The 15558-nt window shown below is 53.6% G+C and overlaps 1 protein-coding gene and 1 pseudogene across 1 annotated transcript in view; both read left to right on the top strand.

Annotated features, from left to right (window-relative positions):
- The window catches only part of RCOR1 (REST corepressor 1), a 113086-nt gene extending 109897 nt beyond the window's left edge, over positions 1–3189 (top strand). The window contains exon 12 of the mRNA XM_032839680.1: positions 1629–3189. Coding sequence (XP_032695571.1) covers positions 1629–1670 — 42 coding nt within the window. The 3' untranslated portion in view covers positions 1671–3189. The remainder of the gene's footprint in view (positions 1–1628) is intronic.
- Positions 3190–3405: 216 nt separating this feature from the next.
- On the top strand, positions 3406–8398 carry LOC116856294 (annotated as a pseudogene).
- The last annotated feature ends 7160 nt before the right edge of the window (positions 8399–15558 follow it).

Raw genomic sequence — 15558 nt, 5'->3', positions numbered from 1 at the left:
TTGAGAGCGAGAGCCAAGAGTGATCACAGTGGGAGAGGGAGTGGACTCCCCGCTGAGCAGGGAGCCCAGTGCGGGACTGGATCCCAGGACCCCAGGATCATGACCTGAGCCAAAGGCAGACGCTTAACCCACCGAGCCAGCCAGGTGCTGCAGTCCCTTTCTTCTGGTGCTCCTTGTACCAGCCTTCCCGCTTGACCACCCTGCTTTTCTCGTCTTCGTATGGCAGTTTGCAAAAGGAAATCAGTCTGTAAGGACCAGCTACTTCTCTGTGTCCATGAGGGGCCTGAGGGAACTCATTAGAATGCTGGTTGATGGTCTGTCTAGTCAGTGCCCAGAACTGGGTGCCCCTGTAATTTCTCGTTCTTGTGTAGTCTGTGGAATCTAGCAACTAAGAAAGAGGTCTGTTGCTGTCCTGCCCGCTCCTTCCGCCCTCAGATTTTATGTGTTAAATGTAGTACAGACAGGGAGGAGGACATCAGAATTGCCAGAAGTTCCAGTAACATAATGGCCTGTTAGCTGTAGGCTTTTTTCCCTCAGGGCTGAGAAGGGAAGGCAGCCTCTGGGTTCTGAGCTTTTGAGGTTTAGAATTCTCTGAAGTGGACAGAGACACAGTACAGAGCAGGGTGTGTGATGTGGCCAGAGTGGGTGATGGGGATGCTGGGCAGGACTGGTTTGGAGCTAGTCTCCCTTCAGGTTGCAGAATGACATGAGTATGTTCCTCGTGAGGAGAAATCTGCTGTTGTAACAGCTGTTCTCATAAATTGTGATGTTGCCCAAAGAAAATGCTATTTTCAGATTCGGGGTTCCTAGTGGTTTCTCTAGGAATAAGAGAGGCATCATGAGGGTAGCAATGAGCACGAAGACGACTTAAAACCTTCTGGTTTGGGTCTGGGAGTTCGTTTTAGTTAAGAAATGCTTTTTGAGGGGCGCCTGGGTGGCTCAGTGGGTTAAAGCCTCTGCCTTCGGCTCAGGTCATGATCCCAGGGTCCTGGGTTCGAGCCCTGCATCGGGCTCTCTGCTCAGCGGGGAACCTGCTTCCCCCTTCCCTCTCTCTCTGCCTGCCTCTCTGCCTACTTGTGATCTCTCTCTGTCAAATAAATAAATAAAATCTTAAAAAAAAAAAAAAAAAGAAAAGAAATGCTTTTGAGCCTTTTCAAGAAGATCCTGTGATCTTAGCTCTCGTGTGTGCCCGCATGTCCCAGCACAGGCCAGGGCTGTTGGCTGAGTGGGTTAGGCCTCCCTCCAGCCAGTGCCGACACACCCGAGAGCTGCTGTGGCCGTGCGCTGTGCTGACGTTCCCTCTCCAGCGACTTTATCTGATCCTGTGAAGTAGACATCAGGATCGTGTCTGTTCGGCAGATGAAGCAACAGAAATTGGGAAAGAAATAACTCGTCCAAGGATCCACATCTAGAAAGTGGCAGAGCCAGGATTTGAGCCTGAGATATCTGGCCGTGCAGGCCGCCCTCGTACCCTCCCTGCCATGCCCAGGCCCTGCCCTTCGGGACACACGTGTGTTCGGGGTAGGCGGGCGGCCCGCAGCCTCTCGTCCTGGCTCAGCACACCGGAGGTAGCGGTTCGTGGTGTGAACCTGCTCTTTGATTCTTTTTTCTTCCCCTTCTCTCCTCAGGCTGCTTCTGTTCTTGACGTCAGATACGCATCTGCTTCATGAGAAGCTCTGGTAGCTTTGAGCACTTGGTATGGACGACTGCGCTACCCAGGATATCAGGTATTCCAAGACATCACCTAGCCGTCGGCATCACATCTCTGTGGACAAGCAGCTATTACCAAAAAAGGCGTACACTTCAGTCCTCTGCTCCATCTGCCTTAATCCTGTGCTTGCTCCTCCCTGTTGGCGCCACTTCCCGGAGAGCCCCTTGCATCTCCCACACTCTGCCTGAGTGCTGGGGAGCCTCGTGGCCTGCACGCCTCCTGTGACTCTGGGGACCCCTCCCCGGGCGAAGCTCCTGAGCCCCACCGATGGCAGCTCTGCCCAGTCAGCAGCAGCGTCAAACAGGTAGTCGACTTGGAAGGCACGACTCTGTTCCTGCATGGCCTGCCACTTCTCCTTTGTGCATAATGTAATTTTCAGAGTGACTGTGACCCTGTTGGCCTTTTAGGAAGTTTCTCTTGTTTTCTGAGGCAACCACCTAAGTGATATCATGCTTCTTTGGAAATCACAGTATACTGGCAGACTGCGTTATAACCTCCGTTGTGCCAAACATCCTCAGACAGCTCACCTTTCCCCCAGACGTTGGGTGTAATTATGGTTTGTAAATTTAGCTGGCTTGAATCTCACCCTTCTCCCTTCCTAAGTGATAGAAAAGCTCATTCGCAGCAACTGTCCTCGGACACTAGCTTAAAGGGAACGTGGACTTCAACACTTCTGCCTTCAGCTTTCCGCATTGTGATCGCAGGACCGGAGCCACCCTGTCTTTTCCGGATCCCCCCACCCCACCATCCAGCTCCAAGAGCTGCGGTCCACACCACTGTACCTGGTGCTTGTGCATTGGAATTGGTGCCTTCTCCTTTTGGCAACCATGTTATCAACCCTTTTTTCTGTTTTAGTGTCTTATTTCTTCTTTAAAGTTTATTGCTTGCCAAAGATAACATCACCGAGATTAGGAGACAGGGGAGAAATTGCTGCACATTCTGACAGTGCAGATTTTAAATGTCAGGTTAGCTCACTAAAGGGTACTAGAATGGCTGGGAAGGGTTTTAGAAAAGCTACACATTGTTTGTTGCCCGCTCTGTTGGTACGCCTGGCCTTCTACACGTCACCCATAGAGCTTTCTTTGTCCTTCATATACCGATGTGATGATAAAAACACCGTCCTTTTTCTTTGAATATGACAGTACAGGACAGAGAAGTGACCAGTTTATTGGCTCTAGTAAGACCAAGACGAAAAGAAACAATGTACAAAGTGGTCTGTAATGCCTTTTGGTTGGACTGGGAACAAGTAAATGTTTCTAATAAATGTTTTGAGATTTCCAGAATCACTTATTCTCGTACCAGACTGTGGACCCACTGCGGGGCTGAGGGATAGACTGTCAGACCGCGTTCTCATGTAACCTGTGTCCCGCCCACGGTCAGTCCAGCCTGCACTAAATATGTTGAAGGAGCTTTTGTTGCTGTTGTTTTGCATCATTTAAATATTTTTCCTGCTTTCAATACCAAAAAGAAAAAAAAAATGCAGATGCTTTAAGGCACAAACAGAATTCTTAAGAATTTAAAATATGCAATTAAAATTTGATGTGTTTTGACTCCCAAGCACCTTGCTCCCCCTCCCCCCTTTTTTTAAAGTCCGCTGATTGTCTCTTTAGGAAGAGGGTCGGCTAGAAACCTAGACTGTTTGGAATTATCTGTTTTTAGATATCTGGAGAAAGGTCATTCACAAGGGGAGTAAGATGGGACTTTTGACTTTCGTCATCTTGTGCCCTCACGGGGTGTTTGTGGGTCAGGTAGGAGCATGTGAAGAATAGCATCCGAGGAGGCAGAGGGCGGCCACAGCTCGCTGCCCCCACCTGGACGGGGGAGCATCATAACACTAGTCGTGCGGTAGGGTTTGTCTGGGCTCGTATCCTAAGCCTGCCGCGTCATTGGAAAAGGGCAGGTGAACCATGGAGAGGAGGTGGCGCAAGTTTTGCACATCGCTTAAAGGGGACACTAGGCAAGAAGCGAGGCTGTAGGTTCTCTTCGCTTCTTCTCAAGGCCTCCTTCCTCTTTACGGAAGCAGCAGGTAGTTTGCTGCTGTGGGTCTCATTCTGCCGGTAAATCTGTTCTCTCCGTGTGCCTGGGCTGTTTTCCTTCTGGCAATGCGTGAAAGGCCCATGTTCTTAGGGAGTGGGGCGGGCAGCGCGCCAGCACTGCCTCCCGCACCATCCGCTCACGGGCTAGCCCGGCGCCGAGGAGTCCCCACGCCAGTGTGCTTGGCCGCCCCCAGCGCCCGTTCTGGCTTTCTGTCCACGGGAAGCGGCCGTCGCTGTTGTCGTTTGCCAGAAGGAAGAGAGATGGTTCTCTTTGCCTGACTCCTTCCTTGTAGTTTCAAGCATAACGTAGCACTGTGTTTTAAACTGTTCCATTACACTGTCTTTGCAACGATGTTGTAAATGCAAGAAATCACTTCGCTTGAAAAGCTGAGTGATGGATCTTATTTATGTGAAGCCCCTTTTTTAACATATCAAGATTTCGGTGCATCAGCAGGTCGTGTTTGGATGTGGAAGGGTCCACAGTGACAACTGCTTCGGATGCAATGTTCACTTAAGCTTTGTCTTCTTAAAAATTGATCAATGTGAATGTCATAATTATATATATATTTTTGTGGAAAATTTCTCCTAAGTATAAGTTATTGTGCAAAATATAGTACCATTGAAGCAAATGATAGTTTAACTTTTAGTTTAGAAATCCTAAAAGATATAAATTGTATTGCATATGCATTAAAAGTTTTTTTTATTTAATTTTATGTAGGTGTGTAAAGTGTTAGGTAAAAATTGTTTTCACTTATCCATTTAAACACCTTGTTACTTGAATATTGTGTTGACTGGTCTGAAACAGCGATTGATCCTGTAACATAGCTCTTTTAACCGTGATGGCTGTGCCTCAGTTGTGCTGATCTTGCCGGGGCGCACAGGCCGGCGCCACTGTCCGCAGGCACCCGCGGTTAGTGTAACACACCTTCTGCGTGCTCTTGGTGTGTTCGTGCCCACCAGGACACCAGTTCCTCAGAGTGGTTTTTGATCGTTTTCAACCTATAAAGACCCTTTGATTAGGCCACCAACCTCTCTAATCAAAAAATGAAAATGAAAAAATTGTTGAGTTTTCCAAGCTTACGGTGGTAGACTAATTAAGCAGTTGTTTTCTGTGTGTAAAAGTTCCCGCAGATACCACACACCACTCTAAGTGTGCTCATTGTCACTTTAAATTTCAGCTATGCCCTATTTTTGTCTTTCTGAATATCAGATGTACTATTGGTATAACTGCATACCAAAAATAAGCCAAACAGTGCATTACACTAACTGGATCCCTGCTTAATGGAGCAAAGGAAAGACGGAGCCAGCTCAAACGAGAGCCTCGTTTCCTCTCTCGTCCGGCCTGTGTCTAAGCCCAGTGACCCAGGATCCAAGCTTTCAGTATCAAGTGAAACTTGGCTTCACGTTGACTCCAGGTAGTTAGCTAATCTGAACTCTGTGATCTTGTGCAATGCTCACAAACCAATCCTCTCCCCGCCCCTCCCCGGGCCCTTGCAGCTTTCCCTCCTTACCCAGAAGCACAATTGCAGCAATGTTACAATTCAGAAGAAGGAAGGTCAGTAGAGTCTATGCATGTCGTGTGATAATGAGTGTTTACAGTCACCTTCTCCGAAAACTAAAATTTATACTGGAGTGGATAGTATTCCATTACGTAGACCTATCAACTTTGCTAAGTGCTTTTTAGATTGCTTAAAAATTTTTCAAGATTTTAAAAGATGTATAAGGTTAAGTTTGCAAATATAATGGAAATGCTGTATATCTTTTGAAGTGATAAAATCCACGTTGGAATTTTAAAGAAAATATGTTGTAATAATGCTGTTGTAAGTACTATTTTAATGTCTCTTTCTGCCTGTTTTCTATATCAGCACACTCGTGGTGAATGTTCATAGCATTATAATTGCTTAGCCATTGAATGATAACATTTGTTAGTGGAGATCGAAAAATTTATTTGTGAAATTCTGCAGAATTCATTTTTCTATTTCTAATACTTGCTGAAGTTAAATAAAAAATTTTCAAGCCATTGATGTAATAAAATATGAGACAAAACCGTTTTCTGCACCCTCCCCTTTGCATCAGAGCAGCGGCCCGTGCCAGTGCATGGTGGGGTTTTGCGATGGGCATTGCGGTTTCCGAGTGGAGACACCCCCGGAATTATACCCTTGGAAGCAGCTACGGATGCCTTCTGTGTTTAGCCTGTGGCGCTCCTTGAACTGCATTTTTTAAAAAATTTTAATGTACGATGATCTTATGTTTGGGACCAGGTCAAGACGCAGATCGTAGCGGTTGGCAGCATTGAGGGCTCCCGTGTCCAGGCTCACTGAGAAGACGTTTCATTCCCCATTAGTAGTTTTTCTCTTTTCAGCCTGACCAGGCTTGCCACCTGGACGCTGGCCTCTGCATCGCCCTGGACTGTGGCAGTGAAGAAGCCGACCACCACCTCGTCGCTCCTGGTCTGCCAAGCATGGACGTGGCTCTGCCCTCAGCACCGCGGAGTGGTATGAAGAGTGCTGCAGCGGCCGCGGCCGCCTCTGCCGTCTCCTCTTGTGGCCGGAGTGGGGTCTGGCTAGGGGCCTCCGGAAGAACCTGACCTCACACCCAGCGCTGCTTCGGGCAGCATTGACGGTCCGCAGACGGGGCCTCTCTGTGTGTGTGACTTGGCAGAGGGTAGAAGGGGGTTCGTAGGACACCTGTGAGAGTTCCTTGCCCAGTCACCCACTCTCAGCGTCACAGGAGAGGATGCCGGGTGCCGCCAGAGGGTCTTCCCGGGTGACACCTGGGGCAGCACCCAGGAGGGACGGACAGAGGCTCAGGCTGTCTCGTGTGACTTGTGGAGGTGCCTTGTGGTACCGAAAGCGCCCTGCGCTGTCCCGCCAGGAGGTGAAAGAAAGGGAAACTGAGGGAGAGTGCAGGCGCAGGGAGAGAGGAGAGGAGGGTCGAGGTTGAGGAAAGGAGGTGGCCCACTGTCAACAGTGCTGGACGTCTGCCAGGATGGGAGCCAAATGGGCTGCTTGGGCTTGGCCACCATTGCCTTAGAAGCGTGACCAGCACTAAGGGAAGGAGGTGGAGGGAGTTAGGGCAGTGCTGAGGGGGAGGTGGCTTCCAGAGGCCTGGACTGCCACCCCTGGGCGGGACCTCAGGCAGCAGGGAGACCTGTCATGGGTCCTGACATCAAGGGTGCTTGAGGGAGCCCAGGCCCCGCTCATCTCTCGGGCCCCATCGCCCCCGGTCTCTGCCGGCGCTGCCGTAGGTGCTGCTGCCCGCTGTCCTGAGTGGGAGGCGGTGGGGGCTGGGCCAGAGAGCAGGAGGAAGTTGGGGTGCCAGGGGGCAACCCCTGAGGGCCTTTGAGGTGACTGCCTGGAAACAGTCCCTGTCACTCCTCATTCCCTGGGCTCCCATTCAGAATAGAGCCCTCATGACAGGCGCTGCTCTCTGGCGCGCTCAGGGCCAAGGCCACTGGGAGGCGGCAAGTCTCTCTCTGCCCACAGGTGTGTCCTGGGCTGGATCGCTTCTGTAGAAGGGAGAGGCCTCGAGAGCACTTGGCAGCCTGTATTTCAGGAGCCGGCGCGGCAGCACCCGGCCGGGGCTCCCGGCTCCATCCGCGCCTGTCCTAGAGGCCAGCCCGCTGCCCACAGGCGCCTCGGCATCCTGTGCGGCCGGAGCGCCGCAGTCTCCTTCCCTCTCGGCAGTCGGGAGCGCACTTGCTCCCTGTGGCAGCTGGGTGATCCCGAGGGGACCTGTCTGCCGGGCAGCCTCCCAGGTATGCAGCCCTGGGGCCACCACTGGCCTCCCCCCCTCCCAGCTCTTCTTCCCTGGACCGCGCCCCCTGCGCAGCCTCCCCTTATTCCACCGGGGCCTGAGCGTGCTGGCGCCAAGCTCTGCTCCTGGGTCCGTCCGTCCGTCCCTTGGAGCGACCCGTCCAAACTTGTTTCCCCTGCTTCTCCTTGTAAGTTCTTGGTGTATGCACGGCTGTGTGTCTGTCCCCTACCTCTGAGTCCCCCTTGCAGCTCCCCCCACTCCCCCGCCCCATTCCTACTGCCAGCGACAGCTCCAGCCCTTCCTGGGCCACTCGTCTCGTCCCGACCCTCCTTCTCCCTTCTCTTGCCTGCTCCTCGCCCCTCTTCCCCCAGCCCTCGTCAGGGCTCTTTCCTGCTTAGAACCGTTTGTCTGTCTTCTAGAGAAATCCAGCCCTGCGTCTGTGGGCAATGTGACCTTGCTGTCTCGGGGACGGTCTGTGCTGTCTCGGCGGTGCCAACCCTGCTGCCCGGCCCCGCCCCCACCACATCCACCTGTCCGCACGTACCTCTTTCCCGGATTATAAAGAAATGGCTTAAGCGTTGCTTATCCTTTGAAGCAGGTAAGCGACCCAGGGGCTATGGAAATCCTGGAGAGGAACGTGGTCCCCGCCCTCCACCCCTCTGACTGCCCGGTCTGTCCACACGCAGCCGCGGGTGCCCGTTCTCAGCATAGCCCCCGAGCATGCGGGCAAAGAACTGTCTTCTGTGTGAGGAACAGCCGCCGTGTGCTGCCGCGTGCGTGCCTGTGTTCACCTGACATACCAGCGTCTTCCTCTTTGGACACATACGTGTCCTGTTCCTCTGGGCCCTGCTGGCTCCGTGGCCATCTGGTTCCGGTCCTCCGGTTAGGACTGTGATGCTTGCTTTGTACTGTCGTCCAGTGCTGGGCAGAGCGCTCTCGGGGAGGGACCTGTGGGATTTCGCCCACCCGCCAGCGTCGCTGTAGGATAGATAGCGAGGACTGGAACTTCGGGTCCAGAGACCTGGTGGTGCTCGCCCCTGACCCAGACCGCCTGTCTTCCAGAGACGTGCCAGCAGCTTCTCCTTGCACTTCCGTCGCCCTCGCGTCCTTCCCGCGGCCGGTACCCAAGCGCATGGGCTGAGGTGTTTGCTGGCCTCTTCAGGGCACAGGGTGGTCTGTGATCCCGGCCCTAGGTCTGGGCAGGCGCTGGTGTCCCCTGACGTCTCGCTCACTTTGGGCCCAAGGAGACGCTTCGCTGAAGGGGTCTGCTCATTCTCCTGTGGGGAAGGCCCAGGAACGAGTTACTGGTGTGTGGTGGCTCCCAGTGCTTAATCGATTGAAGATAAATGTGGCAACAATTAAGTCTTATATAGTGGATAATTGTGTGTAGCGAATTATTTGTGGGTTTTAGTAATAATTGCTTTATTTATTGAAGATGGCCTTGCCACCCAAGGACAAAATATGCTTTATTTGATTTAATGCTCATAACAGCCTCAGGTAGAGACTGTCATCCCCGTTTTATGGAAGGAGAGACTGAGTCTGACAAGAATGCCTTGCCCAACCCGTGGACAACCCCAAAATGGCAGAGTCGGGCCAGGGTATCTCTGTTTAGACTCCAGCATCCTGGCTCCCGTCCTCGCTCTGTGGTGGCATCTGTCACAATGTTGGTCACTCCCTCAGCTCCGCAGGCCGGGGCTTCACCTGTGAAGCCGGGGACACCCTTTAAAGGGTGGCGAGGGGAGCCAAGGTCGTGTGCAAAAACACTTCCGTCTCTCCCGATTGCTTAGTGGAAGAGACACCAGGTCCACGGCTCGTCCTTTGATTCTGTCAAGCCCTGTCTTAGTGGTTTGGCCGCGGCCGTTCCTGTGGCGCAGGGCAAGGTCGGGGCTGCTCGGGCCCAGTGGCGGCACCCAGAACTCACTTCTGTCCACAGATTCCTGCTGCCAGTCCTTCCCCAGGCCCGTGGTGACCACGTGGCTTAAGTGGCGTACCCTGACCATGCATCTGCGGGTGCAGTGGTGACTGCCACACACGCCGTTCGTGCAGTGAGCACGTCCCATGCTAGTGACACGAGCCACCGGTGCCCCGCCCGCCATTCCAGACAGCCGACTTCGACTGGCCGTCCCCAGCCGGCCTGTCCTGGGATGTGGGCTAACTTCTGTCCCACAGGTGGGCCCCCACTCTGGCGAGAAGGGGACTGAGGCCAGAGGCGTGAAGTGACTTCTTGCGGTCATTCAGCTAGTAGGTGGTGGGTGGCCCTCGAGACCGAGCTCTTCACGGGTCCCGCTGCCGTGGCTGCTGCTGATTGGGCTGAGCTGGGGCTGAGGGGTCTGGGGGCAGCCTCTTCGCTTGGCTACAGCCTTAGCCAGGCCGTCCTGAGCCTCCCTGCTGCCCCCAAGTTGGTCCTGCGTTACAGGCCCAAGCCCCACCGCCAGAATGCCCTTTCCCACTGAGCCCTGGCTGCGGGCACTTCCTGCAGAGGACAGCGGCACCGTAAGGACCGGCTCCTCTGCCCCGCTTGGGGCCGCAGCACCCGCCCGCAGACGTGCACGGTGTCTGCGCGGACAACCTGGCATCCAGCCCTCCTCCTGTAGCCCTGGGTGGAACAAGAGGACCCGCAGCCACCCTGCCACCCTGTCCTCGTCCAGGCCCTTGCCGAAATGCTGCCCCCAGTGCCTTCAGTCATCCGTGCTGGCCTGCAGCCCTGGGGTACTGAGCCCGGGCCCGAGTGGGTGCCCAGCCTACCACCGGATGGACTCCCCAGCAGAGCCGGTGCACATTTCGGCCAAGGTGTGGCCCCGATGACGCCTGCTTCGGGAGCCCTGCCAGAGCGACATCCTCCGAGTGTCGTGCCTCGTAAGGTCACTCAGCCTCACCCCGGGCCTCAACTCTCTCTGCGCCTCGCCTTCTCCAGTGGACCCTTAGCAAGCGCGCCAGGGGCGGTAGGGATGGCCTCCTCTAGCGGCTGACAGCTCTGCCACCCTGTGAGGAACTTTGGGACAATCACAGGACAACCGTGTGGAGGCAGGTGGCCCGGTGGACCCGGGAATGAGGCCTGGAACCCTGGGGGAGTCGCCAGGGGACCCCATGAGTGAGCCAAGGCCAGGAGAGGAACTCTCCAGATGAAGCCCATCCAACTTCTGTCCCCCAGGACAGCGGGCACAGACCTTGTCCCCCAGGACAGCGGGCATAGAGCGTGTCCCCCAGGACAGCAGGCCACTGACTTGGGAGTGGCTTGCGGCCAGCAGCAGCCACTCCTGAGCCGCTCCTGAGCTGGGGGCGCGGGTGGGGCCAGGGCTGTCCAGAAGGCTCTGGCTGCAGAACAGGGCCAGGCTTTTGGTGCCTGGGGCGCTGCTCAGATGCCTAGCTCTGAGAGGCAGGGTCACAGGTCCCTTCCGGGAGGAAGCCGCAGGCTGCTGGGTCCTGCCCCAGAGGAACACTTCGCTGTCGGGAGGTGTGGTGGCCCCTCGGTGCTCTTCCTCTGAGACCCTGGAGCCAGGCCCCGGCCCGCAGCGCACTGAGCGTGTGTACTGTGGAGGTGGCTTTCTTGGCAGCTGCTCTCAGCAGCCTTCCAGGCTGGTAAGTCTGGGTCCTGCTGGCTGATCGCCTTCTTGAAGGAGATTCAGGGTTGAAATGCTTTCCGTACTGCCCTCTGCCCTCCTGCCTTCTACCCCATCCTCCTTGCCTTCCTGCTCTAGCCTGTGTCTGCCTGGGGCCTCTTCCAGCTTTGAGGCCAAATCGTGCCTGGCTAGAAACTGGGGGCTTGGATCCTGTCCCCGAAATCACTGAGACCTTAGGCAAGCTTTAGTCCTTCCATATTCTCTTCCCCCTGGGAAGAGGGGCGCATTTCCTCTTTCTTTGGGTGACATGGCGGGGAGGTGGCCACCCTGCTCCCGCCCCAACTCAATGGCAGATATTTCCCCTGCAAGCCCGGGTTGGATTGCAGGACGGAATGAGGCTGTGGAGTCTCGGTCTTTCTGGGAGCAGCCAGTAGGACTGAAATCCGTACAGGCCTGTTCAAGCAAAGTGCCAAGGTCAGCATGCTCTACACAGCCTTGAGGCACCCTTGGGACCCAGCAGCAGGATGGGGAGCGGAGCTGGGCCTTCGACGCAGCCAGCCTAGAGCCTGGGGCCCAGGCCCTGCTCTGCCGCATGGGGCTGGGGGAGTCGTTCAGTCGCTGGGGATCATGGTAGAAGGAAACAGCGCCTTGGGTTCATTTGGTTGTCATCAAGTAGTTACTGGTCCCCGCTGGGCGGCCCTCGGAGAGTGACTGAGCAAGACAGGTGAGGTCTGTGTCCTCAAGAAGCACACTGTCGGGGAGACCAGGAGGTGGGAACAACGACATAACCAAGATAACCTCAGGCTTCCTGCAAGTAGATTGGTTGGCTAGAGGGTCACCACTGGTCTTGTCCCATCTCCGCCCAGAGCCTCCTTCCCTGTGGGGCATCTGGGAAGGCCTTGTCGGCGGCTTTGGTTTGACTTCAGGAGACAGAGCCCATCCTGCCAGGAGCATAAGCTACCCACTGGCCAGGGTTTAGTACTTAACAGAGGTAGCTGCTCAATGGGTCCAAGGCTCTGAGCACTAGGAAGGCAGCCCCGGATGTGAGGCATGAAGGCAGAGGCAGGCAGGTCCCCTGGTGCAGCCGGACCTGGGCTAGGACATGGAGCCGCCCTTCCTTCCATCCCCGCCTCCAAGCCTGGCTCGTGGGCTCTGAATGCCATTTCCCAGTAAAAGGAACCAGGGAGCTTTGGAGATGTGGCTGGTTTCAGATATGGCAGGAAGGGTACAGGAGAGCCTGGGAGTCTTGTGTCATATCCCAAAGAAGCACCCAGAAAACAATGGGGTTGTATCTAGAGAACAGGGAAGGCAACGTAAAATAGGCCTCCCACTGGCCTACCACGGACCAGTTTGCCAACAAAAGCATAATGACTGATGGAAACGCAGCCAACGGGAGAATCCAAACGTTCATGACGATGACACAACACCCAGTGGTCATGCCTGGACCCCCGAGGACTTCACATGTATTCAACTTTCCTATCCAAACTTTTCAGGACGCTGCAATCACCAGGAGCAAACGTTCCTTACAGAATTCCGGCTAATACGTGCAGCAGGACAGGAGAGCGACAGTCGGCGGCCGGCTGTGAAATCGCAGTAGGCCCAGAGCGTCAGTGGCTGCTGAAGTAGACAGATTGCCGGAGAACCCGGTACCAGATCAGGCTGAGCCGGAACCTACCAACACCCACAGCAGTCCTCAGAGAGGACTTGGAGACGGCGGCAGAGTAGAAACTGCAGAGATCTGCATCTCTACCTAGACAGCCGTTGTACCAGCAGAAACTGCCCGACGTTGTTAATTCTGGAAACCTGGAGCCTGCTCAAGCCTCGCGGCTTCCCGGGCAGGTCTTGGACAGTAAACGATGACGTAGTCCATCGGTCCCGGCTCCTGGCAGTTTAGCAGATACCCAGGCCCGTGGCAGGCAGCCACGTGCCTGTTCCTGGAGCCGCCCGTGGGAGCAGGAATCCTGTCTGTCCTCCATGTATCCCGATCTGTGTTCTGACCACAGAGATGCAGACACAGGGGCCAGAGGGCCTTATTGCTGCGGGCCCCTGGCCCTCAACAGAAGCAATCTCCGGGGGACTCACGGGGCCAACACCTTTTTTACTCACCCTTCACCCGCGTTTTCCTCTCTTTCCCCTCTGGGATTCAGACACTGAAGACTAGGACATTCAAAACCAACTGCATCTACGGAGGAGATTAGAAAGTCACTGCACCTGCCCAGGGAAAGATGCAGGCTCAGGAAACGTGCAAGAAAGCCTGAAGGTTGTGCCCCGGCCCCATCCCCGGCACGGGGTAGCCTCCCACAGTAACAGAACCACAGCAGTGGCGGAGGTTGCGGAAGGCGAGGCGGTCATCACCAGCATGAGCACGTCACTAGATGCAGCTGTCCCGCTTTTCAGCAACGACAGAAACACAAGGCCCACAAAGAAGTGATCCATACAGAACATGAGCCGACAGAAACCGCCCCTGAGGAGGACCGGTCAGCAGACCGGTGAGACCGAGTTTAAAACAGCTGTCTTAAAGATGCCCAGGGAGCTAAAGGAGCATGCGGGGGAAAGTCAAGAGAACAGTGTATTCATAAAACAATCACAATCCAGAGATAAAAAACTTAAGGGAAATCAAAATTATTCCAAAGCTGAAAGTGCAGCACTGGAAATGAGTGCTTTACTGGAGAGGTTCAACAGCAGATTAAACAGGCAGAAGAACCAGCAATTTATAAAGATCAGATCATTGAAATGGTCCAGTCTGAGGTCAGAGAGAATAAAGACTGATGAAAAGTGAACAGAACCTAAGGGACCACCGGATAAACTCATGTACGGGCTGTGGGAGTCTCAGGAGGAAGAGGGCAGTGAGAGATTATTTGAGGACATAACAGCCAGAGACTTCCCAGGTTTTATGAGACGCAAATATAAACACCCAGGAGGCCAACGAACCCCATGTAGGATGAACTCAGACTCCCACCAAGACACATTACAACCAAACTGTCCAAGGCCAAATCCAGAGAGAGTCTTGAAAGCAACAGAGATAAGCCAGTCACCACATAGGAGGGGCCCTCTGTGAGATCATGAGTTTCTCCTCACAGACACTGAGGCCAGCGGGCACAGGGCCAATACATCAAATGGCTAAAAGCATCCTACATCTAGCAAAACTGTCCTTCAAAAGTGAGGGAGAAATTAAGACCAGATAACCGGAAGCTGAGAGAGTCTGTCACCACTAGACCTTCCCTGCAAGAAATCCTCAAGGGACCCCTGCAGGTCTGACCGGAGGGACACCGGATGGTAAGTGGAGGCTCTAGGAAGAGCTTACGACCTCGGTAAAGGTAAGTACACGGGCAGTTATACAAGCCACTGTTGTAATGACGGTTTGTGACGCCACTTTCTGTTCTCCGCATGACTTAAGAACTGGCTTTTAAAAAATTAAAAGCTGGGGCGCCTGGGTGGCTCAGTGGGTTAAAGCCTCCGCCTTCAGCTCAGGTCATGATCCCAGGGTCCTGGGATCGAGCCCCACATCGGGCTCTCTGCTCCACGGGGAGTCTGCTTCCTCCTCTCTCTGCCTGCCTCTCTGCCTACTTGTGATCTCTGTCTATCAAATAAATAAACAAAATCTAAAAAAAAAAAAATTAAAAGCTTGTATTATTGAAGTGTCACTTTGTAACTTCAGTTTCTTCTAAATAATTTAGAACACGAATGCATTAAACAGTTACTAGCTTAAGCTGTTGGACACACATAAAATTGTAAATACGACACTGAGAACTGAAGGGGTAGGGACAGCTGTAAAGGAGCAGAGTTCCTGTATGTTACTGAAGCTAAGTTGGTATCGTTAGGGTCCGTAATCAAAGGAGCGAGACTGATACAAAGCGAAGGTCAAGCAAAGCTTTATTTCGCGCCAAGCATCGAGAATCATACTGACCGGTCAGGGCCGTCTCTTGCAAAGAGGCGACCCCCACCCAGCCTCACAGACTAACTTTTATAGAGGTAGTTTAGCCGGGCTGTACACAGGTGGCCAATGAGATTGCAATACACAGAGAACACTGCACAGTCATGCTAAGTCTGCCACACAACAGAAAAAACTGCTAGGTAACACACGGGTGGTCAATTGAGTTTCAATTTACCCTAGTAGATATATGCGTGCCCCACTGATTGGAGGTCTTCACCTGGCCTGACCCGCCCTTGTATCTAGGCTTTGCAAGTAAGTTCCTCTGGGAGGGGCGGGGTCAATCTAAGTTTACTGCAACAAAATGGCTCACTGTGGCCAACCAGGCCCTTACAGGTATAAATTCAAATTAGGGTTTTATAATCTCGGGATGTTAAATACAATCCTCATGGTAGCTACAAAGAAAAAAAGTGACAGAATATATATTAAGAAATGAGAGGGGAATATATTCCACCACAAAAAATCAAGTAAATGCAAAAGAAGACAGTAAAACAGGAAATGAAGGACAAAAACCTGTAAGAAATAGGGGGAAAAAATTTAGCAAGATGACAGAAATAAGTCCCT

This window comes from Lontra canadensis, unplaced genomic scaffold (assembly GCF_010015895.1).
Source record: "Lontra canadensis isolate GAN:19392208 unplaced genomic scaffold, GSC_riverotter_1.0 scaffold108, whole genome shotgun sequence".
Classification (NCBI taxonomy): Eukaryota; Metazoa; Chordata; class Mammalia; order Carnivora; family Mustelidae; genus Lontra; species Lontra canadensis.
Note: the sequence above shows the minus strand (reverse complement) of the source record. Positions and strands in the feature narration are given on the sequence as shown.